Here is a 25,679-nt window from a genome sequence, read left to right as displayed (position 1 = left end):
GTGTGCACTGAAAAATGGCGTGGGCTGAATGCAAGTACACTTTTTCTTTCTCTCTCTTGCAGTCTGTCGTCCATGCAGGCCAATTCTTATCGTTTTTATCTATGCTCTCGCAGTTCCGAGCCAACACATCAAAGTTCTCAGTAAGAGCAGCTGAGTGGTCTGGTTAAAGATAAACTTACGCCACAGCCCACTTCCCGGAATCGGAGGCTTTTTTTTCTTTTTTTTTTTTTAAAAGAAGAAAGGGGTGGGGGCAGTCTGTCGCTAGCGACCAATGCGCATGGCGGGCCGGGAGGCTGATCCGCACGGCTCAAATTACCAGACGTTCAACTGCAGCAGACCGGTTTGCATGGGGAAACTACGGGATCAGATATCAGAACACAGCCGTTCTTTTTGTGCTCGCACGAGACGGATTTCTGAGTTCTGCAAAGGAAAACACTCTCTAAGCCACTTTGTCTTGACATATTGAGCGAGTTGACCTATTATTTCTAGTGAGTATAGGACATTAGTGCCTTCAATGCATCTTGAAAAGTAGTAAACAATCTTAATGGTGACTAGGAAGGGAATATATCCCATAATGCATTGCACCAACACAAAAATCATGATCCGTTTCCGCTTGATTTTGGAAATAAAATTAAAAAAAACATCGCAATAAAAATGTTAGTGTTTTGGGCTGCTGCAACAGATCAACATCTCAGTTCATTTCAATAGGAAAATTGATTTGATCGTAAACAGGTTGGTCATGAATTAAATTAAGGTACGAATGTATATTAAAAAAAAAATCGTAGTGATGAAGGAGTAGATAAGTCACGAAAGCAGCCTTTGTAAGTGTGTGTTAAAGTCTTAAATAAAAATAAACAAATAAAAACGAGTTTGAGCCTGAAGACAATTGGCCAACACCGCCCACAGAATCACAATGAATGCGAACTATGCGCTCAATTGTTTCCAAAGCGACCGCGCCTGCAACGCTCCCAACGCTGCAATGCGGCTCGAGCTACACTTCCTGTTTGGCGCTCCCGACTGTTGAGCCAGCTTTTATTTCCGTGAGTGCCATACAAAGAGTGACTGCCAGGCAAGGGAAGCCTAAAAAATGTTTTCATTTATTGTACCTTGTTTGCCTATATGAGTGTTACAAAGAGTATGATGCGGTGTACAAGAATAGACTCAAAAGGTAAATAATGGACCTCTGCCAAGATGCTAGGAACATGGACGTTAAGTCAAGTCAAGTCATTTTTATTTATATAGCGGGAATTAACCAGAAATTTACGAAACTGTTTTGGAAACAAATGGCAGCCTCTTTCAGTTTCAAGAAAACTGGCCTGATCAAACTTTCATACAAATAATTTTTAATACGCCTCTTGCAGCAATTTCACTGAATTATTCACCTAATAGGCCATAGGTAGGCCAAGATATGGCTACATTTTTTTTTTAATCTGTGGAGGTGCACTTCCACAATCTGAAGTACAGTAAGACTAAATACCAGTTTTAACACGGGAGATAATCATTGTCATTTGTGAATTTTTGAGACACGTCATGGAAGGTGTGGCATGTCGTCATTTGACACTCCGCAATCTACACTCATCTGAGATGGGGACGGAGGAGTACAAAAGTACAGCAACGGTTTCGACATGAGTTGCTTCCGGTCTGCAATGACTAACTAAAGCCCACAATATAGGCAAGATAAGGAGGCAAAAAAATGAGTCACAACATGGCAATCTTGATCTTTTAATGCTGAGCAACAGTAGATAAAAGTCAAAGTCTCATGAAAATTCTGGCAAAGTCTCACGACGAGGTATGTCGGTATGCCACAGTCTCACGAGATATGCCGTAGTCTCCAAGTACAACAAAACCCAAGTCTCACGGGATACATCCCATTCTCGAATGTGTTTAAGTATCGCAAGACTGTTGGAGTTAGACAACTTTTGAGCCTAACTGCATTATTATCTAAAGCTGGCGAATGCATGCAAACGTTGCAAATTGTGGGTTTTCGTCATGGTTTGTAAAGTTTTCCTTGGCGTAAACAAATATTGAACAAATCGTTGAACATGTTGAATATTTCTTTGCGACAAGAAAAACTATTTGCGGCGATAGTGTCTGCCAACATCTTTGCAAACTTTTTACGAACAATGACAAAAACTCAAAATTTTCAATGTTCGCAGCTAAGTGAGATATCATCTTAAGTAACTTATAACTTATTAACAATATTAAAAAAAATATACCAACATACCCACTATTTTTTTTTTCCCCCTTGACATTTCAGCCAACCAGGTCACGGTAATCCACAAAAACAAATTGAGGTAATTAGACTCCGAAGTAGTTTCAAATGATTTGGGACATTACTCTAATAAACTTATGTCAAAATATCACAACACTAATTAAGTCTGATGATCAGTCAGAGAACACAAATTATCACAAGATATAAAGTCACACAAAATGTTGAACTTTTGAGCTCTGAAGCTGTGTCCGTTTCACAGGATATGTGATAATGTCAAAGTCGTAGGAGATTATCGAAATATCACACATTATGCCGGTTTCCACAAAAACTTAGTTTTGCGGTATTTGTACAACTCTTTCGGGATAACGCAGCAGCCTCACGAAACGCGCCGATTTTATTTCATGAGAATTTGAAAATCAGATTTTCAAATACTCATGAAATAATTTCAAAGTATCACAATATCATGGACACCTCACGAATTTTAAGATAATCGAAGAGGATATTGCCGATTTCAAGTTTGACAGAAGACTCAGGCGGCATGTTGAAGTCTTACAGTCGAAGTAACGAGTGTGTAATTATTAGGGATGTAATGATATCTAAACATCACAATACAATATCACGATATGAAGGTCACAATATGATAATTATCACGATATTGTGGGGGCATTAGCGATATTAAAAAAAAAAGATCACTATTGTAAAAAAAAAAAAAAAAAAGCTCATACTAAAAAAACAACAATATTGTGCTTTTATACATAACAGCACTGCATATAAACCACCTACAATCTCTAATAACAATAGTGAAGCACTTACTTGCTAATGAAAGGACACATTGATCGCTTCACAAGCAAATAAGGTTCCCCTTCATCTTACAATTAGCATAGATTTTAAACATAGGACAAAACATCCCTAATGAAAATTAAATTGCAGTAGTAAACTAGCCACTAGAGGGTGCTAGAACTGCAAAAACAGAAATCAACCAGACTTTAACAGATGTGTATCTTTTAAATATAGTGAACATGACAACGACAATATTGTGGCAGTTGTAATATCACGATATTGCCCTTATCGTGACATCCCTAGTAATTATGTTGCCTTGGTGACCAATCAGGTTGGTGAATTTTTTTATGCTAATAAGGACCCTGCTTTAATTATGATGATGTTAAGCTGAAGTGGAACTCAAGGCTGCATATTTAAATGAATCAAGGTCGTTGCCAGCGCTTCAAACCCACATCGGCCCCTCAAGATACTGCAACGCCATCACGTTTTTTGCTCCTGAATGACGCAAGCATTCCTGTTATGTTGCCCACAAAATCCTCCTGCTAACCCCACACACACAATTAATTCCCCCAGACAACCAGGCCGCTGATCGTCACCGTGGAAACCACAGACTTCCTTCTCCTCTTGAGACGTTTGCGTTGCAACCCAGGACAACCATGAGGATCTGAATAAACACAGGAGTAGACGTTCCCAGGCGGACATACAGTATTGGCCACATTACCATGAAGCCGTTATATAATTCTGACGGCTGTCGGGTGCGGGCGGGGGGTGTTATTTCTAAGAAACTGTGTTGCAATGTGATAAATGGGAAATAGAGCGGAAGTGGCGCGTGGGTGAGAAAAAAAAAACCCCAAAAAAAAACAAAAAAAACAAAAAAACTTCTGCATTTACAGAAATTCCCTCAACAGAAAGACAACACAAACAAAAACATTTCAAGTTACTTTTTTTTTTTTTATTATTAACTAGTGAACCCAATTTTTCAAATCTACATATTCTCTTGATAGCTTACAGCTGGACTTGTGCCAGCACCCTTGCCGAAAACCCGTCGTCTTCAGTCCCTTGTTATTGTGATGCACTTCAAACTCAGTCCTTGGAAAAGATTCTTGCGTGAGATTCAAAAGTGTCCAGGCCGCAGTACTTCCCAAAAATTCTGCGGCGCTTCGGTTCCTGGCGCTGTTCCGACTTGAGAGGAAGCGCCGTGCGACACCGATGCAAATGTTCTGCGCTCCGCTCACAGAGCTGGATTGTTCCGGAATGGGACTTATGGAAATGAGCTTCATCGTCACTTTGATGTGCATGGAAGATGTAGCTGGTGCTTCCCTACTACAAATGATCCCGACGACGCCAGTGCGGGAAAACGCTTCAACCCGTAAACTTAACTCAATCACAAAACAAGCGCAAAATCAGGCTGAATTCTTTACAAATTTGCATAGAAATGTATTTTACATCTATCTGAAAAAATAAATTTCTTTGTAAATTAAATAATTGCTAATTGCTGGACGAAGTCGACCCGTGAATAGTTGACATGCCTGCGAAAACACTAAACCATAGGTAGGGGGCGCCCAACTGGCACAAACAGCGACTTTTGCTTTAATTTCCATCTTTTAAAGTCCAAGGGGAACGTGGACGTTGCCTGTACATATCCAGCATCAACGTTGTTTCAAAAAAAACAAAAAATGTCTTTAAAGAGTCCAACAAATTCACCTGATCAACAGGGCCAGCGTGGCGCCGATGCCAGCCACTCCAGCAAAGGCCATTAATGTGTTCCTCACTGTAGACTCAAGATCCGCTTCCCGAAAGAATTCCACAAAGCCCTCCTGAAGGGTGGGGGAAGGAAAAAAACAAAAAAAAAAAACAAAATCAATGGGATGATTAATTGCGGGGTGCAGAGGCTGCCTGCCACGTAGACTTTGCCGTTACACAATCACTTTACAGTCAGCCATGACTCACTAAACTTACCCAAGAGTTGTTTTTCAGCAGCCAGTTGCGCTGGTGCGACAGCAGATACGACGAGATCTCCTCGGCCACCGGCTTCACACAGTGGCCCCGGCCCTTTTCCTTCAGGTACTGTGACACTACGGCCCCAAAGGCCACCAGGCTGACCACGCGGCCCCAGTTGGTGGTCCCGTCAGAAAACAGGCTCTTTGCTACTTCACTGACGAAGCCCACGTCGTCCCCTCGGTCGTCCAGGGACAATTTGTTGATGATTCCTTGAGAAAATATGAGGTCCCATTAAGCAAACCTTGCTTTAATATCATATTTACCACAAGAAACATTGTAGCATTTAGATATGGATATACTGTATAATAGGCTAGGGATATTAAATGCCATTTGCTGGTTATGATACATTGAGTAAATAAAAGCCCAGTTTAACAAAGTGTGCAAAAACCATACCCACTCCTCTTTCTTGTTTCCTTTCAAATTAAAGCTGCTCACATGTAGAAATGTCACACCCATAAGCCTCAAAGGGACATTTAAATGTTTGTCGACAACACCTTTGGTAAATACAAGGCCTAGTTTACAGAAGTGCCCTTTTTATAATCACATTCATATCAGGAAACATGGTCTCTTTGTTGCTGCCTTTCTGAGTGACTTTGCACTTATTAAAGCTGCTCATTTGTTAGAACATGATGCTTATAAGTTACGTGTGGCCAAATGGTTTTACTGTACTATTTTAAATACAAGTGTACAATTCTTGACAATATCCAACCTTTGGAACAATACGTTCGAGGTAGGCACGTAGACATTTCCTGGTCGTGAGGGAAAATGGCGTACGAGTACGTATTATGCGTAAAATACGCCAAAAAAAAAAAAAAAGAAGAAGAAAAAAGGACAAGAGCCAACTCACCATTGTACATATATTTGTGTTTATCCAACACGCTCGCCACGACTCTCTTCATGGTCGAATGTGCCTTGCTTTCGTTCCAGCGAGCCGTCGACAGGCCGGTAAAGTCTGTAAGGAAGCGGCAAATGAGGCTCCGAGTCTCGGCGTCCACTACGTCGTTGAGGCCGTTGCCGTCCTGAGAGTCGGGCGTATCCGGTGGTGAGCCGTCGCTGCCGTCCACCTCGTCGTCGTCGCTGTTGTTACGGTGGTTCAAGGTGGCTAAGCTGCCCTTGGGGGTAATTTCCAGTGCGCTAGGTCGCTGCTTGGAAGCCCCGCTGTTGCCGTTAACGGCGTCCAAGGTCGCTGTAGTGGCGGCGGCGGCGGCGACGGGAGGCGAGACGCAGTGCACCGAGCCGTCAATGACTCCATTTTGTTGGAACATCAAGTAGCCTATAACTCGTCTTGTGGTCTCCATCATATTAATTTTGAAGGTTGCTTTTTCCCCCCCTTGTATTAACTAGGAGGTCGGGGTTAAAGTCGCCGAGTAAAACAAAAAGCTAGTCTTGGCTCTAGTTAGTCTCCCATAACTGCCTTGATGTTGGAAGGCGGAAGGCTGTGACTGTTGTCCATGTGGCGTCTTATATAAACTGGGTCTGGGCTACGTCACTGTGACGCCACATTACTTGGAAACGGCTACATTCTGTACATTTTTACCATGTTTAAGTACATAACCATAACTATTTGGAAATAAATTAAGGCGAAGGTTATTATTATTTTTTAATTTAGTTTTTTTTTTTAAATACTAAAATTATAAGCACCCAGAATAATTACATTTACTGTATTTATTTTAATATAGGCAAATAGCATATACATAGATAACTATAATTAGTAAACCCGATATGATATATGGAATCTCCTCTAAACTTGAAAATCAACAGAATTAATGTGGGTATGTCCCCCCACAACTTCCTAGATAGATAATGTCATTATAACCCCAAATTTTCACCTTTAATTTGTCCGGCGGGGGGTACATGGGTAGACATAACTTAGTGTTACACAGGTTTCGTCGGGAAGTTTCAACACATTCTGTTCTCGATTTGCAAATAAAAAACATTCCATTCATTGTTTTCCCCTCCGTGGTAATAGTGAGTCAGAAGACAAACACGAAGTTTTGCTGCCCCCAAGTGGTAAGTTCGACTTAGACAAAGTGCATTTTAAGTGCTTGTGTCCCTTTACTTGTTTTCCTTTTCATCTACTGTACACTGAAAAAAAAAGGACTGCTGGATTTATTTATTTATTTATTTTTTTTAAAGTAAGAACATGGGTTGTACGCATTTTTCTTTTCTTTTTTTTTGGGGGGGGGGGGCTTGGTATCAGTTAATCTCTGCTTTGACGTGGACAAGACAGTTAGTTTCTTGATTCTCTTAGTATGAAGACTTACTATGACGACTCATCCATTACATTTCTCTTCTTCCCCGTGCTGCAGACAACACTGCTACTACAAACTGCAAATAAAACTAATAGACAAGCTGTTTCCTTATCTCTGAAGCAGTACTTCAAAATCAGGGAGGGCAAACGTTAATTACTAAAATGTACGATGGGCCGGGTGGTAATAAAATAAGGTTAAAAACAAAAGTTAATAAATATGAATTTAAAATATACCAAAATAGCTTATTATAACAAAAAAATTAATGGTAATTATTAAAACACATAAAAACATAAAATCCCTAATTTTTAACCTCTATTTTGTGTTTTACATAAACTCAGTTGTAGATGTGTTCTTATGGTGTTGCTTGTGCAACCACATTCTCTCAGTTTATTTTTATTTACCTTCTTAAGAAGAGAGGGTAAAATGTTTTACAGGTTATTGGTCATATTAATAGAGGAAAAGTTTTGGTATCAGTATTTATATCAATCTAAAAACAAACAAAAAAACAGACATTTGAAAAGGAGTGTGATATTTTTTTTTTTTTTTTATCTCTTCCGTGCTCTGTCATTTTGAGCTGAGCAAGGACAAAGGCCTTAAGGTTTCAGAGGTCAGCTTCACACACATATTTCATCTGCAACGTGCCTCTTTTAAGTCTTCAACTGACTTTGAATTGCAGGTGCTACATGCTAAATACAGCATTTGCAGAATGCTGTATTTAATATTTTACTATTACTTGTTTTATGCATTTTTTTTTTTTTTTTATGCATGTACACGTGGGGTTCTGTTGGTCTCATTATTGAGGGACATGATTCTTAACCTGTTCCATAATTGACACTTGTTTGGATAGAATTGGCTGCTCTGCACGTGTCAACCACTGAAGAAAAACAAGAAACTTTATAAATGTAAAATTTTATTTCAAATACTGGCAAAAAAAATCTCTCCATGACTCCCCACAGAAGATCAACATTCAAAGCACACTGTGAAGTCCTTCCCATGTTTCCCCCGTGTTCTCCTGCCATGTAAACCTTTTTTTTTTTTGAAGGAATATGTTTGTCCTTGAAGCATGGAGGCCTCTGTTTTCCCTGCAGTGATGCCAGGCCAGTGTGAATTATATATATATTGTATATATTTGTGATAAGAGGAGAACACAACAAGAACGGAGATGAAGGAGACGCTCGTTCGTCGTCACGCTTTACATTCGAGCACGCAGTCGTCGCGGCTTAACGCGAGAGATGGCCTCGTCTCGAACGAGCCCGTCACAACTCCCATCGTTGTAGCGCATCAGCCACAATTTCTCTTCAACACGACGACAGCGAGATGTTTAGTTGGTGTTCAGGCAAATTCCACACATTTTGGCCTGCGTCACGGCACAGAGCGAAGACGCTGCCACCGAGCAAATTGGGAAATTTGCCGGGATCAGCAGCATTTATACACAATACAGACGCACGCATGCTGCCCCTTCGAATAGTAGAGGTGCCAGTGAATCACACGCACACACACGTCTATTTACAGTGTATTCACACGCGACAAGCACACATGTGCACCACCAATAGAGAAACAAGTAGGCTGACAATGTATGAAAAGCCATTTGTGTATTTATTTGATAGCCGTGATGTCAATCTTATGGATTTGCAGTATACTAGTAGGACAACTACATCATTTAGCACTAGCAGTACTAGTAGCATAAGTGCAGTTTTGCCTCACCAATAACTTGGAGTTATCTTACAGGTATGCTAAAGTTGTTATCAGTGTGAAGAAATCTCATACAGTAGTGGAAAGAAAACGTCCCATTCTACTAAAGAGCACAGAGTGTACTAGTAAATGGACCTGAAGCTGGATACCAAGGTTATCGCATAACTGCTCAAACGGCTTTCCAAATGTGCCTCACATGCACCCAATCACCAACGGTGCAAACGTTCCCTCAAAGGCTCGTCCTCAAACATCATGCACTTTAAATTCAAACTTTGTCGGGACTGCAGAGCGGTTTGACATGCTCGGGGCGTCTCCGATGCGTCATGGCACGTCTATGTGCTCTGCTGAGGAAAGGCGTGCGAGCGAAGCCCTGCGGGAACATCACGGCCTACTTTTATGAAGCGAAGCTGGCCTTGCTTCTTATCAGGTTGTGGATACGCCCGAGATTATGGAAAGCAGTTAGGGTTTTTATTCGACATCCTCGATATCCAGCTTAAGGTCCGCTATGTATGTTCTTTGGCCTGTTGTAAAAATGGATCACTGGTGATGAGACATTGTGATTTCCAAAGACTTTTGTAGAAGTGATCAATTATAATATTATGTTTCCTACCTTGTGAAAAACATTCACATGATCAGTATTCCTTAGTGTCCAGCTTTAGGTCCACTAGTACGCGCTAGTAGGACAATTCCGCATAGTAGACCAAGCAGGGTGCACTATTGGAATGGTTGCGTCTAAGCAGTAAAAATCTTTATCTACTACTGTATGACATTTCTGGCATAAAAGTAGAGCAACTACATGTTAATACTAGTGAGGGAAAACTATTAGTGGGTATTTTGGTGCTACCAGTAGGGGACCAGCAGGCTAGTAGTGCGTGAGGGCACAGCGGTGTTACTAGTAAGGGGGTTCATCTCCCCAATAAAAGATTATTCGATAAGTACCGGTATATCGAAATGATTCAAGAACAGTACATTTTAAGTGTGATTTGAAGCACATTAGTTTAATTATATATATATATTTTTTTAGTGGCACTTCTCATGAAAAAAAAAAAAAATCCTACTAAGACAATGCTGTTCTGCCTGTGCGCTAACTTGTCTTGCTAGTGAGGACAAAGTGCATACTAGTACATGGACCTTAAACTGTATATCAAGGATATCGAGTAATTGCTCAACTGGCTTACCATACAAATCGAACTTTATTTGTACAAACATTGACAAAAGTTGTTTACTGGAGCTGAATGCAAACTAATATTTCAGGTTGTGTGGATGTCTTTCAAACCAACCAAACTGATGGCCCACACATGCACGGTGGGCCACGAATCTACAAGAGATGACTACTGCTGCCATCATGTGACGTCGCACTTAACTTTTTGGCTGGTGTGCTCTTTATTGACGAGTCTCCGGGAGAGACTGTCAGAATGGATAAGAAAAGAAAAATCACACTGTTTCTGCCACTTTGTATTCTTGCTCAAAGCGCACAAGTGAACTGCACAAGGGCCATGCCTGTGCGAGCACGACTGCGAGGAGCATGCGGCCAGGGCAACGTTGCTTGCTGGCTAAAGCAAAAGTCGGAGAAAGTTCAGTGACTGGACTGCGCTCTGGATTGTCCGGACAGCATTTTAAAAAAAAAATTGAAGAAGATGGTCCCCCTCCCGTTAGAATTTCTCATCTGATACAATCCTGCAGCGTGTTTTTTTCCGAGGGAACAACAAGTAAAGCAACATGAACTCCCATCACACCTACGCAAATTTGGTATACGAGCAAGTAAGGACGAGCTCACGTTTGAACCCCGCACCGCATCCTAGAGCACGAAGGTGGAGCCCCAGTCCCCAACGCACATCAATCACCAAAACACAAAGTGCACAAAGTCCCCGGCGAAGCCACACACCTGCTGATGGCAACCATCTTGGAAAACGGACAACCAAGACAAGAGGTGGAGCGGAGTGCACAGAAGGGGTCGCTGTGCTCGGGAGGAGAGAGAAGAGGAGGACGCCTCCTTCCACCCAACATACAAGCACATCGCTCAACAAGTCTGCCTGGATGTTGCCTGCGGATGACAAGGGAAGAAGGGGTGGTGGCGGTTGGTGTGACGACACGGGTGGGTGGGGGGTTGTGGTTGGAGGGTGTATACAGGTGAAGCAGGGGGTGTTCTCCTGGTGTGATGATGGCCGTGGCTAGCCGGCAAGCTTGCTGGTCACCAAGGACGACTTCCTCTGTGGCAGGTCTTGCGGCGTGGGGATGTGGTCGCCGGTCACCAGGTTCTTGTCGGTTCCCGCCACGGGAAGCTGCTTGTTCTTCATCTTTGCCTTGGCCATGTTGTAGTCGCCCGAGTCAAAGTATTTTTGCTGTGCGACAAGAGAGGTCGGCCATGTTAGCGTACCTCAAATAATAATAATAATGAAATATAATTATAAAAAAAAGACATGCTACAGATGTGTCTTACCCCTTTCTGTAGCTGCTTCATGAGGAAGTTGGAGCCGCCGGGCCGCTGGCTGAGACCGGGGTACTTGGCCTTCAGCTTGGCCTCCTCGGCCTTCACCGGGTTGGCGTTCTTCTCCTGAGAGTCCTGTGTGAACAAGCCCACACATCCTTATCAACACACATTTATGTCAACTTGGAGGAAGGAGGCAGACTTGCATTGAGTCTTAAGCTGCGTTGAATTAATTGACACCATTTTCTAGTTCTTGAGGTAACCGTGGCTTCTGAATGAACAAAGCCACCAGTTTAGCTGCTGTCACACAAGACAAACGAGTCCGATAACCGCTGAATGGTGAGAGCCAGCAGTCACCTGGGCCAACAGGACACACCTAGTGCAGGTCAGGAAGAGAGATTTTGTTCCATTATTCTGCCACTTCAAATTCATCGGGACCTAACTGTGTGTGCAAGGTGCACATGCACAGTGCGAGTCTTGTTTGTCCAGGGATTGAGGAAAAAAAAAAAAAGCGACTTAGGTGGATACTGCAGCTGATGAACCAAGTCCTTAGGGATGATGGGGTGGGTGTTAGTGTGCTGAATCACTTCGATCTACCATCAAGAAGAGTTAGACAGTGCAGAATGTTTTTTCAATTGTGGAAAAACATTACATTACAGTCGTTCTACTTGTGAGCCCATCATTCCAAATGGATTATTATTATCTGACCCACTTACGCCCCACACTAGCACTACAACTACGAGTTACTAGTGAGGCAAAACTGTGTACTGATCGAGAACTGCTACAAGTATTACTACTAGTGACGTCTAACACTTCACTAGTAACATAACTCGTGGCATCTAGCACTTCACTAGTTCTAGTCGTGTGCAGATGTCAATGATGATAATAATGTGGTTGTCTTACTAGTAGCTATGCCAATGTAGTCCTATGAGTGGGCAGAAATATGATACAGATGGAAAAAAACATTACTAATGAGAAAGTTAGTCTCTGCATGTGATTAATTATCTTACTAACATCTTAAACTGCATATTAGTGATATTGAATACATGCTCAAACAGCTTTCCATAGGTTTCAGTGACCACAAGAAGACGTCACCAGCATGGATTTAGCTATTATCTTCATCATTTTCATTGCTTTGTCGACGTATGGTTGCATTTGTCACTTGAGGCTCATGGCGAATGGGGCGAGACGTTTCCAAAAGCGTATTGGCATTGTGTTTTTAATGTAGAAAAACAACTTTTGAGACAACCTCCGGGACGACCAATGAGGCCTGAGTTGTCACGGTTCCCCAGCCAATGACACGAGAGACCAGCTAGTGTTGTTGCCGCAGCAAAAACGAAGCACTTCATAGCACAACAAACTGCGTTAAATGAGCGCAGTTTAAAAACACGGAGCATTTAATGTGACACCGATGTCACACGAGCTTCTTAGACGCCAGCCACCCCTGGCTAAGCTAGCACGCGTTAAATTAGCACACAACAGATAGATAGCAACCACAAACCCACCTGTTTTTCGTCCTCGTAGTCCAGCTGAGTGTCCGAGTCCAGGTTCTCTGTCGACATTCTGTGAGTATGGCGGGACGAGCGAGTGGTCCGCTGGCCAGAAAAGCCAAGAGCCTATAAAAAAAAATAAAATATATATATATAAAAGGTACGGTTTGACGTACCTGTACACAATCTAATCCTCGCTTTCTGACTGCTCCCCAACAAAAATGGCGTGTTCAGAAATGACATCACTGTTAGGGGCATGTCGTAGTTTGGAGTGACGCATACAGTAGCCAATGATAAAGCCTATTTTGCCCAGACACCGACGATGACAGCGTTTTTGTCCAATCAGCTAGCGACAGTGACTGTGGGCGATGCCACTGCAGCGCTGCATCAACAAGGTGAATCACTTGACTAAAATACGGTTTTAAGGACAAAAATATGACATACGGAGATACATTTTGATTTACACATTTTTCATATCGCTTTCTTAAACGCATCAAATCAAATGTAATGAAGGAAGAGTGCGATTTAAGTGTAATTATTTTGGTACGTGCCTAAGCAACGCCCCTCTTGCCTGATTGGCTACTTGTTGCGTTTTCTGCCTCGCAATCAAACGTTAACTTTGCCCGTTTTAAATTTTGCGGCTAGCAAACTGATGCGAGACAATTTTCAACCTGATTAACTCTTTAACCTGATAAAGTTCGTCCTCTTACTGTGGTAAATGTTTATAGTGTTTATTTATTTTTTTATTAGCTAAATATACGATTGCTGAATAATTGTTTCGTAAAGATTTGCTGAGATAACTGGCTAGCACATTTGCTAGCTAAATCAACGTAATTGGCTAGTCGGTCCACGTTGTAATAAAATTGATTTTTCTTTCAGATTTCTGTTTCACGGACGATATGGCATGTGCACAGAAAGTGAGGACATTTCAGGTAAATGTAACAAATAGGCAAAAGCCACTAAATCTATATCACATTTTTTAAATATGTACAGTATTAACAATTCCGAGCATACAAGTCAAAATGGCAGTCAATTTGGTGAAAGAAAGTTCTCCAAACTAAGCATTGGGCTTAGTTTGGATCGTTCATGTGAGGATTATTCTCATTTCAAAATGTGACAAAATGTTATTGACTGCTATAACAACCTGCCCGGTTTATATGCTAGCCACAGGCAAAAGCAATACAATACTTTTGTTTTAACCGCAAAGAAGCATTTTGATTGCGGAAATTTCAGAAATGGCTGGATGTTTGAAATTGTGAATAGAAATTCATATTATACTAAATTATAGCAATACATCACGTGACAAGTAGGTATTTTTTTCTTTTTTTTTTTTAACAGTTACTTACCGTTAATAATAGCAAATAATTTGAGTCAGGCACAAAGAAAGTGTATTCTAAAATAGAAATGGACAGGTACCAAAGCAAAGAAGGTAGAAATATAGTTTCAAACAAAGGAAGAAAATGTGCAAATTAGAAAGTTGGTCTGGTGTAATAGACGAAAAGGAGAAAAAAAACAGGTCTGAGGTGGAAGAAAGGAGGTAAGAAAAAAAGGAATCAAAGCAGATTTAAGCGATGGAAGGAATGATGGATCGAGTGTACCAGAAAGGCACGAAGGAAGGCAGAAACTTGGGTTAAACTAAGTGAAAAACGAAGAAGGAAAATAAAATGTTCTGAAGGCAGGAAAGACATCAGAAACTCTGAGAAGAAAGAAGGTCAGGAAGGAAAAGATCCCTGCAAATATATTAAAATGAACAAAATATAAAGTGTGCGCATACCTACTTTTGGCCCATCCTGTATAACACGGCAAAGAAAGGATAGTTACACTATGAGTGTCAAAAGATGTGTATGCACTTTGTTGGTTTTGTGTGAATATACAAGTTTGTGTTTGTCCCACAGGACACACAGCTGTTGCCCAATCAGGTTGTGTCTGAGCTGCAGTCTATCAGTGTCATCAAAAATCTTCTGGCCATAGGTGTGTCGGGCATCATGTACCTGCGTGGGCTTTTTCCAGAAAGAGCCTACGGGAGCAAATATATTGAAGGTCAGACGACAAGTGCCGGCCCACAGAGGGTGATAGTCAATTAAAAGGCGCATAACTCGTGTGCCATATAATAATTTGCTTAAAAAGATCATTGAAGGATGTTGTTAGTATTAATATTTACATGCTCCAGTATCAACCTCAATAAAATGATGATGTTTCTGTATATTTTCAGTCTATCTCAACAAGTTTCTTCCCACAGATCAGAGAGTGATGGTCCTCAGAGAGGAGCGCAGTTGTCCTGGCGCCTGTCAAATTGTTGAATGGTAAACGTTTTCATGTTTCATCTTACAAACAAGAGACAGGTCAATACTACTACAAAGTGCCCTTGTCCTCATCAGAATCACTGACTGTCATCATGAAACTATGAGCTCTTATTATGAGTGGCCAAACATTGGCACACATACCAGTCTCTCAAAATGTGTTTTCTTCATTTAATATATAGATTTTTTGTAATCATTGGATGTATGTGATTTTGGTACGCCGCACACACTGCTGTGCTAATCAGTGTGTTCAATAAATGATACTACATATTTGTTTACCTCCTTTTACTCTCTATAAGTATATCGCTAACATCAGATGGAATCCTTGTATCTCGAAAAGCAACCCAGAAATTGCATGTAGTCATTAGTCATTAACATTGCCGTCAAAGAGAGGAAGCCATTTTCAACATTTCATATTGGTCAGTAATTTGGGGGGGTGGGGGGGCTTTGGTTTGTGTATGCTTAGAAGTGGAATTAGCTTTAACACACACAGATTATTATTATTATTTTTTAAACCAAAACTACAGGGGTAATTATCTATGGTGTTATCAGTAACAAGTTTAATCAATAATCCATCAGTATGTTTATTATTTGGAGAATGTTATCACCAAGTGGGCTGTGCTTTGAATGTCTCCTGTTCTTAGCATGTTGTCTTGCTTCCTTTCGAAGGCTTACGGGATGCTTTGACGCCATTCAGATGAAATATGTAAGACACATTCAACACTATCTATTGCTTAAAGTACTGATTTGTCATATAATCTTAAGGAAATCTTAATCTTAACACCTTGTATCGTAACAATTCTCATTTGTTATTCCTTCCAGCTGCGGACCGTCATTATATCTGTAAGTATGCTTTTTTTTGCGCAATAGTAGGTATATTAGTGAATTATTAAACAAATTCGAAACAGATGTTTGGATTCAGTTGATTTGCCCGTTAGAATCAATGTCAGTAGCGGTTATAAATCAACTTCTGGCACTATTGCAGGTCTCCTCAGACTCTGACGCCCCACAGGTAATACTCTTCCACTGTGCCGACACTGCTAACAAACATTTAACACAAACAAGGGATTGCTGCATATCTGTCATTTGTCCGCTTTCAGAAAGTGACAGAGTTTTATCAATTCACAATTCAGTACACCGACGGGGCAAAGATGAACTTTGAGAGGTGGGGGTTTCTTCACCAAGAGCAACATGACATGCTGTGAAGACACCCGTTCACTGTCTGATCCTCTTGTTCTGTTTCCGTCAGCACCCAAAACAAGGATTTTGCCATGGCGGTTAGCACAAGGAATGCCAGTATCATGCTGGTGAGAAAGCTCTACGTGCTGATGCAGAACCTCGGCCCTCTGCCCAACAAAATCTTCCTCAACATGAGCTTGTCATACTACGATGCTGGTAAATGCTCCAAGAGGAGATTTTCATGCCAAAAGTTATGACAATATCTAAGGTACAAATACAAATGGTTGTTTTGGCAGATAGTGAACAATTTCTTAAAAAAAAAAAAAAAAAAAAAGAGGCTTCAAGCTGATGCTTACTGTTAATATAAACAGAAAACAAATAGATTTACATGTTGTGGCTTTGATACAACCAAACAACTTTGCCTTAAGAATATCCCTCTAAGCTTAATGTTACGCATAATGGGAAATAAGATTGGTGCTTTATAGATAATATCAGTAGTTGGTCATAATTACCTTTTCAAGCAACCGGTATGTGAACTCAGATGGTGTAGCAACAAGGGATGTAACAATATCCAAACATCATGCTACAATAAGTATCACGATATGAACCTCACAATATGATAATTATCACGATATTCTGGGGAGGGTTGGTGATATAAAAAAGCTCACGATGCTGTATAAAACGCAAGATATTGTAATAAAACAAAATTTTTAAAAGATCAAATTGAGAAAGATAAGCACACTATTGTTTTTGTGCATAATATCAGCAGTGACAAAGGCTCCGCAAGCCCATTTTATTGTCATTTGCTCTTATTGGCTCAGTGGCGCAAAGTATTATTGTCTATGCAGTTCACAATGATGTGTTCGGCTGAAGTGGGCCAGAAGTATTTATTTTATTTTTTTTTACCGAGATGTTGAAATATTTGCTGGTACGACTGATTTATAGGAGTGATAACCGCCATGATAGCCAAAACATTCCTAATTAGAATTAAACTAATAAACTAACCACCAGAGGGTGCTAGAACCGCACTAATGGTTTACAACCTCGCCTTGTGAACAGATTTGCTACTACTAATATTGCGACATGACGACAGTATTGTGTGAATTTTAATATTGTGATATCAGGATATTGCCATTATCGTTACATCCCTACTAGCAACCACATATACTGTACTGTGCATCACTAGTTCAAGGATCAAATTAAGTTAAAATGAAAGGTACACTTTAGGTTCATTCTGAAATTGTACCTAAAAACCCAGTTTCATTACCCTTTTGTGAGTACTGCATCATCGTTCTCAGTCACACCGCACGACTACCAGCCACCGGGCTTCAAGGAGGCTGATGGGGACATGCTGATCTTTGAGCGGGAGCCTGTCAGTCTAACCATGGGCGAGGTGGTTACGCCCTTCCACTCGGTCAGGATGGACATGGCCACCGAGAGACACAGGCTGGAGCCGGTGAGTGCCGGTCACCAGACCTGACCATTCTTTCGCACGCTGTCATGACCGACAGTCATAGCAGGCGCTTACTGTCTACAGGTAGAGGAGAGCACTGGCAAGAGAAACAGATGGTTTGTTAGGGTAAAACGCGATGGGAGCTTGTCACAGGTGAGCTTTCATTCCACTCTCCCTCGCCTCTTTGCATTCCTTCACTCTCACTCTCTCATACTCACACTAGTGTGCACACCCTCTCACTGACCTCAATTACTCTCACAATCTCACTCACATCTTCTCTTACACACACACATTTCTTGATTTCTGTTTGCTAATCTCTCTACCTGTAGAGGTCTGTGATTGAAGATGTGGATGACACGCCCAAAAGTGACAACACAGACAACAAGGGTAAAGTCCTGCTAATGGTTATTATTAAATTAATTGGGACTCACTCACTCACTCACTCACTCACTCACTCACTCACTCACTCACTCACTCACTCACTCGGAAATTAGAAGAAATTGCATCAAGGTTTAGGCTCGTTTTTTCTTTCATTAGTAGACGAGATTGAGCTGACTTGCCATGAGAAGATGGACACTTGTGAGGGCAAAACGGTGAGTGTGTATTATCATCCATACACTGTTGTTCAATCAACAATGAAAGGATCACTAAAAAGGATGTGGTGATGCAAATTTTAGACTTCAAACTGAGCAGCTGAGCAGTGCTCAATTTTTTGGCTGTGAATCCTACAAGACATGAAACAATAAATACTAAATTCAAAGAATGAAACCATCAGGGGAAAACATGGAGTACAGAGTTATACAACATAAGCATGAGATAAAAAAAAAAAAAAAACGTTTAAAAGTTAATTGAAAATCAACAACAAAAATTTGCACTTGGAAAGATGATGCATGAAGAATTGAAAAGTGGTGAATAAGAACAAATGGTCTTCTCAGATGGAGGCCGTTGAGTTGAAGTCGACATCCAACATGGAGGCACCCATGATGACCACCAGGAGTGGACGCGTCGTTCAATACTCCACGGTTAGTACGTCATCTTGCATTCTCACATTTGCGCAATCGGGGCTTAGTTAAACGGAAAATTACAAGTAAATGCTGATATTCCTATAGGACAAATTAAGTTTTCCGTGTTAAGATTTGAAGGCTAAAACATTTTATGAGTAAGACTTAAAAGCAAATTGCCGACAAGTCAAATAATTATTTGATGAGATCCTAACAGTGGTGCATGTTTATGTCAGCAGCAGACAAAGGCTACAAACGCACGGAAGCGAGCAACTGTGAAGAACGACACGGTAAGAGGAGCACCTTCTTAACAGTATGAAAATGTGTGATAATGTTCCGTGTTACGCGTATGGTGAACAAAAAGACAAACGTGGGAAATGAAGCAGCTTTCACGATCACGACGAGAGCTCACCATTGCGAGGGCGTGCGTGGCGCACTCATGAAAACCTCTGTTGCGTTACGGATGAGTCATCACTCCCTGCAGAGTGGGATGTCAGCTCACTTTTTCAAACCTTCTCTCGGTAGGTTAGTCAGTACTACATCCCTTGCAGTCAGGAGACGCCTCTGAAGAAACGCAAATTCAGCGAGTCCAAAGAGAACGTGTGAGCCACCACACACACGTTCCTCCTTTCATGTTTATCATTGCACACCTGTGAGGTACTTTAAAATAGCATTCATGAACTTAGTTGTTCCAGCAGCATGTTAGAAAAGTTATTCAGGTTTAATCTGTTTGTAGTTGTGTGCATTCCCATTTTGTTTTTGTACCATTTTAAATGTTGAACAAATAAGTTTGACTTGTGCTGTTCAGAACTTGAGGCGGCAATAAAAAAGCATACCAAGTGCAAATGTTTTTACATCACTTTCTCGTATGTAGGCCAAGCTACTTACTTGTTTTCAAATATTCAAAGCTGCTGCTTCTGTGGTAAGTAGACAATGTCAATCTCGCCGTGGCCCTTTGAGAGCTGCGGCTAGCACGAGCACGGAAGATTCTGACCAATATTCAGGGAACGAGACTGTGGAACAGCAAGTGACACTTCAACTCAGAGATTTGGGATTAACTGTTGATCCTGCGCACATTCAGATGTGCTTTTCGCTTCCAACTGGAGGGACACGACCACCGGCAGTTCTGATCAGGTTTGTTGACAGAAAGAAAAAGATTGCTCTTCTGAGAGACCGTCACAAGCTTCGTGGGAAACATGTCTACATAAACGAAAATCTCACCAAACGAAATGCTGACATCGCCAAAAAGGCTCGACAAATGAGAAAGAATGGACTTATCGAAAGCACGTGGACAAAAGACTGCCGAATTTTTATTCAAACTAAAGATAACTCTGGTCAACTAAAAACACGAATCGTGAAAGGAGCTGAGGAATTGGCTGCGCTTGAGAGACAACAGTAATTCACAATATCACAACAACAACAACAACAACAACATCACTAATTACCCAAAGCTGGAGTTGTATATGATTATTTGCTGACTTTGCCAAGGCTAACTCTTGTTTATACACCTGCATTGATAACATGTATTGCTGTTCCCGTTTGAATCTAAATATTGTCTGGCTCGAATTCCGTTTGGACATTTGTTGTAACAGTCAAGGCTACATGATAAGGCTGTATTGTGGCTCCAATGAATCTGCTGTCAATACGCAAAATGGGGGTTGGTGGTCTGGTTCCTGGAATGCAGCTGGCGTGGGCCGCTCTGCTGGGTGAGCGATGCTGGGCAGCGCACAGGAGTCATCAGATCCACAACATGCTAGCAACCAGTGGTGCTACCTGACCAGAATCGAGTGCTGAAATTGCTTGAAAGCAATGGGCCGAATGCAAGCCGATCTACTCTTCTGGAAAGCACAACATGTGTGAAAGCTGATCCGAGGTCAGCGAAGACCCTACTGGTGAAAGAGAAGAATTGCGCTTGCCCTGGCTGCTCGCCTGGCGGGGTGGGCTTGCTGGTGGCGTCTGGGGACCGACTCACCAGTTCTAAATGACTGGGACTAGCCACAATCTACACACGGACATTCAAGATGAACTGAGCGAGCAGTGTCTGGGATAGTATGGGATGGATAACGATAAAAATTAATGTCTATTCTAAATAATGTATATGATTGATGCGTTATAGTAATGGGTCGATGGGGACGGGTCTCGAATAAGCTTCGGCTTCTACCCGTCAGCCCTTCTTTCGGACGTCAATGTTGCAAATGATGTGATGTGATTGATGTAAACTGTAATGTGTCCGAAAGGAAAAAATGAATAAACTAAACTAAACTAAACTAATCTCAACACAAAAAAATGTATGCTTATGGACATGCATGAAAGTCAAACCAAATATGGGGTATATGCCACGGAAGAGGCGGGATGTGATTTTGCACATCAGTTTATTTCCGGTCCGGGTTGCAAACGCGCAACCCAGGGGCACAAAGTCAGGAGCACAAGTATTTTTGACACAGCCCACACGTCGCAAACCGAACTGGAAACAAACTGTTGTGCAAAAAAACAGTCCCGCCTCTTCCGTGGCATATACCCCATTGCAACGATGGGCAACTGGTGGCCCGTGGGTCGCATTTGGCCTGTCCATATTCTGAGCCACTAGATTAATTTGAAAAAACCAACACCTATTCGTGGATATTTTCCACATCATAATTTTTTTCAGTATTTTCATTTATTTATATTTTTGGGAGGTGGGGTCAGCCACACACTGCTTTACATGGAAAACACATTTTTATCAGCATTATTTTGAAGTCCAAGATGGCACGTATTTAGTTTTGTCCATTTTAAAAATGGCATTTTGTAATAAGTTTGGTTATCAAGTGCGTGGTGCTATGCGCCCCACCAGTTAGCACTGAGGAAAAATTGTGCCCCCTTTATCACTGAAGTTGCCCTTCACTGAATTATTGCATTAAATGGATTGAATCCCGTGCAACACGGATCAATGGAATAGTGTAGTTGCTTTATAGTTTTGAGGCAAGGGGCTCAAAATTTCAGCTGTATGTAATTTGAATGTCCTCTCCATGTTTGTGTCAGTTTTCTCTTCCCATATTCCAAAAACATGCAAGTTGGGTTCAGTGGTAAGATTGAAAAAATCTTGACGGATCAAGCTATTGTTTCCGCTCTCGAATACTGCGGGCGTGTCTGCAGAAAGAGTGAAACTATGCCTCACTGAAAAATTGAGTTGTGTAAATTTTCAGGTGTAATATAGGCAGATAGCTAACTAGAAATGGGTTTTTATTAGCAATTTAACTCACAATTAAATCGGGCAACTCATCCTGGATGCCCAAGTATGTCACTGGATGCTGTTTTGGCCATGTCCCCCATAAAAAAAAAATCAGGAAAACTGAAACGTGAAAAAACAGTTTAACAGCAATATATTGCTACAATTCAATACTACACAATTTTTAGTCTTGTTTTCAGTTTATCAGTTCATTATCTTCATATATGTGTATTGAGTTTAAAAACAAAGCTATAACTTCACTTTACACGGTCTTTACAATTTAAAATACGGTTCTGGTTGGGGAAAAAAAAAAGAAAACATTTTAAGCCTTACACTTGGGTGTGTTTTAATGTAAATTGCTGTTGTTTTGCTCGACACTGCATATCTACACTGAACACATGTGAAACTGTCCTTCATTTTTACAAGCATTTTCAACCTTTACGGCAAAGCCGTAACAGTCGTTCTTAAGCTAAGCTTTTTTTTTATTTATTTTTTTATCCGCGTCCAGTTACAACCTGGCTCGTGTAAACAGCCCTTCAATTTGCACTCCCACCAGTCAGCGAGCACTAAAGTCACTAAACTCGCGACATTTGCATGTGGAGTGCTGGAAATGAAGCTGTTAAGTGAAAGTGGATTATACGCGAGCACAAGTGACCTTTGGGCCCGTCAGCGGCCGAGCTGTGTGTTTTTAATCTCCCATTGTTTTTCCCGGAGAGAGGGACATTTGCTGATAGACTGCCCGAACCCGCTGCCGATCAATACCGTAGGAAGCCTTTGTGATGCATATCCAAGCAGCTCCTTCGCTGTCTGGAGATGGGGGCGGGGGTTCGGAGGGTGGACTCCATCAAATGGCCGCTTACGGCTTAACGCAGGCATTGTGTGAAGCGCTGCATTTATTTTATCGCCTCTCAGCGCTCGTGTGCAATGTTATTAAGAAGAGAGGCATAAAGCAGAGGGCGTGTTACAGCCAAGGAATAGTTGCACATCTTTGTGAGGAGTGAAGTGCAACACAGCGATACAACCCTTCACGTCCGCTTGTAGACCAGAATAAGACTTTTATTAGACCCACGACAGGGAAATACCAGTTTTACAGCGGCCAAGTGCGCGGGATCAAACACACTAAGATAAAATATCTATGTACATATCGATAACATCAGCATTGCATGTGGCAAACTACACGACTATATACTGAAACAACTAAAATCGTCAGCAGTATTTTACCATAAAAAAAAGAACATATCAATAAACAATCAATACAAAAGCAATTTCTGATAAATGTATATTATATAGGCAGCACGGTACATGAGTGGTTAGCACGTCCGCCTTCAAGTACTGAGGACTTGGGTTCGAGTCCAGGTTCCGGCCTTCCTGGGTGGAGTTTGTATGTTCTCCCCGTGCCTGCATGGGTTTTCTCCGGGTACTCCGGTCTCTTCCCACATTCCAAAGACATGCATGGCAGGTTAATTGGGCACTTGTCCCTAGGTGTGCTTGTGAGTGTGAGTGGTTGGCCCTGCGATTGGCTGGCAGTTCAGGATGTACCCCACCTACTGCCCGAAGCCGGGTGGGATAGGCTCCAGCACCCCCGCGACCCTTTTGAGGAGCAAGCGGTTAAGAAAATGGATGGATGGATGGATGGGTTTTGGGTGATCAAACATTCAAGTCAGGAAAGAAACAAAGCAGAAAAAGTACCAGTAACAATTTGACAAACATGCATTTTTTTATGGCACTGTACCTTATGTAGTTAACGATGAACTCACTGAAGGATCTCCCTCCTTTCCACAGAAATAAAAGCAACACATTTAATGGAGAATACTATAGGAGAGTGGTGAGCAAACTCGTCCGTCCTCAAGGGCCGGAGTCCTGCAGGTTTTGGATGTTTCCCTGCTCCAACGCAACTGATTCCAATCAACAGGATCGTTATCGGGCTTATGCATAGCTTGCCGATGAGCTGATCATATATCAAGTTGTGTTGGAGAAGGGAAACATCAAAAACCTGCAGGACTCCAGCCCCCGAGGACCGAGTTTGCCCACCCGGCTATAGGAGATCATGAGACACTTCCATGATCTAAATACCAGAGAATTTTAACACCGTCTTATACTTTTTCTCTCCAACAATAGCCTGTCAAGGCGTCTCCTCGCCCACAATCCTTCACTCGCACATTTCATTTCTGCACACAACCGCTGCCCACAAATGAATTCTGAAATGAAATTCAGGGACACACGTCCAGCGGGCAGTGCAAGCCGATCAATCAGCTGCGTAAACACGCTGGCCGACCAATGGGAGCTCAGCGCGCCGCATCCCAGTCAATAGCCGCGGTCCGGGCGGCCGGCGTGCGGTCAAGGCCTGACGGACAGGCAGCCGAGCTGAGTCCAGGCTCAGCAGAGATTAAAGGCAGCTTCTGTGATTGTGCCTGCAGGGCCCGTGGCCCCCCGAGGGGGTGGCGGTAGCGATGCAGTGGACATCCAGCCCAAGAACTGTGACCCCTCTGACATTGCCAGAAGGGCAGCAAATGTTTGCGAGCTGATTAAGCACTCCCCCGCTCACAGTTAGCGTCTCGAAGGCAGCGAGTGGGCGCAACAGCAAATCTTCCTAAATATGGCACTCAGATTGGAAAAAGGCTTTTATATATATATATATATATATATATATATATATATATATATATATATATATATATATAGGGTTTTGAAAATCGATTAGGCAATATATGGCGATATTGCAGCGCACAATTCTCGAATCGATTTAATAGGCAGCCGAATCAATTTGTAAACATCCATTTTTGATGGAAAAATATTGAACAAAACGTATTACTTAGGGTTAGGGTTCACACCTTAATCATGGAAGAATGTTATATTAATGGAACATTTAGTCTTAATATTTTATTTCAATGCTGTTCAAACATGAAACAGATTATAACCTGTTTGTTAAATACAGTGGCTCACAGTTCTAAGACTGAAGTTTCAGGTAAATAAATAATATATTTTCATACAAATCTTACAGCAGGCATGTCAAACATAAGGCCTACAAATGGGTTTAATCCGGCCGGCGAGATGATTTTGTAAAGTTAAAAAAAATAATAAAATTGTAATATCAGACTAATTAATCAGTCGGCCACAATCAAAATCTATAAAAATAAAAAAAATATAAAAATTTGTAACATCACAAGCAGTCCTCAGATGAGCAATGCAAATTGTACGGGGGAATCGTCCTGGATGTCATTATTTTACACACAACTTAAAGTTACGGTTTGTTTAATTATTATTATTATTATTATTTTTAATCATAGACCGACAAACGTGTTAAATACGACACAAATTCAATGACTGATAACACGAATATCTATGACGAGGATTAGCATCCTTGTAAAGTCATTATCTGCGCCACGCAATGCATTCTGGGAACAATATATTTGCAAAACATATATATATATATATATATATATATAAAATTCGTATCGGGATAATCGAATCGCATCGTGACCTATGAATCGTGATACGAATCAAATCGTCAGGTACTAGGCAATTTACACCCCATATATATATATATATATATATATATACATATATATATGCACCAAAGTCATATGCTGTATGTGTCAATTGAAATGTACAGTACATGGAAATAGTCAATAATATAGGCATACAGATATAGGCATTACTGTAAATTGGAATAGGCCACTTGAACC

The 25,679-nt window shown here is 41.4% G+C and overlaps 3 protein-coding genes across 10 annotated transcripts; 1 reads left to right on the top strand and 2 right to left on the bottom strand.

Moving 5' to 3' along the window:
- Window positions 1–3,922: 3,922 nt before the first annotated feature.
- On the bottom strand, window positions 3,923–6,454 carry mcl1b (MCL1 apoptosis regulator, BCL2 family member b). The gene is made up of 3 exons (XM_077527115.1): window positions 5,841–6,454; window positions 4,952–5,202; window positions 3,923–4,809 (listed from the first exon to the last, which is right to left on the bottom strand). The coding sequence occupies exons 1-3, from the start codon at window positions 6,292–6,294 to the stop codon at window positions 4,693–4,695; spliced, it is 822 nt and encodes a 273-aa protein (XP_077383241.1). The 5' UTR covers window positions 6,295–6,454; the 3' UTR covers window positions 3,923–4,692.
- Window positions 6,455–10,622: 4,168 nt separating this feature from the next.
- ensab (endosulfine alpha b) lies at window positions 10,623–13,106 on the bottom strand. Of its 2 annotated transcripts, XM_077526390.1 has the most exons (4): window positions 12,871–13,106; window positions 11,378–11,500; window positions 11,066–11,279; window positions 10,623–10,981 (listed from the first exon to the last, which is right to left on the bottom strand). In XM_077526390.1, the coding sequence occupies exons 1-3, from the start codon at window positions 12,925–12,927 to the stop codon at window positions 11,109–11,111; spliced, it is 351 nt and encodes a 116-aa protein (XP_077382516.1). In that variant the 5' UTR covers window positions 12,928–13,106; the 3' UTR covers window positions 10,623–10,981; window positions 11,066–11,108. The 2 variants fall into 2 exon arrangements, with proteins under 2 accessions (XP_077382516.1, XP_077382515.1); XM_077526389.1 differs by having other exon boundaries at window positions 10,623–11,279.
- hormad1 (HORMA domain containing 1) lies at window positions 12,560–19,634 on the top strand. 7 transcript variants are annotated; one of them, XM_077526383.1, is made up of 16 exons: window positions 12,560–13,250; window positions 13,735–13,787; window positions 14,751–14,895; window positions 15,095–15,158; window positions 15,825–15,861; window positions 15,978–15,998; window positions 16,141–16,167; window positions 16,256–16,320; window positions 16,405–16,550; window positions 17,633–17,790; window positions 17,872–17,940; window positions 18,117–18,174; window positions 18,328–18,380; window positions 18,723–18,809; window positions 19,025–19,078; window positions 19,314–19,634. In XM_077526383.1, exons 1-16 carry the CDS (start codon window positions 13,178–13,180, stop codon window positions 19,392–19,394), a joined length of 1,191 nt encoding a protein of 396 aa, XP_077382509.1. In that variant the 5' UTR covers window positions 12,560–13,177; the 3' UTR covers window positions 19,395–19,634. The 7 variants fall into 7 exon arrangements, with proteins under 7 accessions (XP_077382509.1, XP_077382507.1, XP_077382508.1 ...); XM_077526381.1 differs by having other exon boundaries at window positions 12,602–13,250; window positions 18,325–18,380; XM_077526382.1 differs by having other exon boundaries at window positions 12,605–13,250; window positions 18,325–18,380; window positions 19,028–19,078.
- The last annotated feature ends 6,045 nt before the right edge of the window (window positions 19,635–25,679 follow it).

The sequence above is a fragment of the Festucalex cinctus genome, chromosome 7, assembly GCF_051991245.1.
Source record: "Festucalex cinctus isolate MCC-2025b chromosome 7, RoL_Fcin_1.0, whole genome shotgun sequence".
Lineage (NCBI taxonomy): Eukaryota > Metazoa > Chordata > Actinopteri > Syngnathiformes > Syngnathidae > Festucalex > Festucalex cinctus.
Note: the sequence above shows the minus strand (reverse complement) of the source record. Positions and strands in the feature narration are given on the sequence as shown.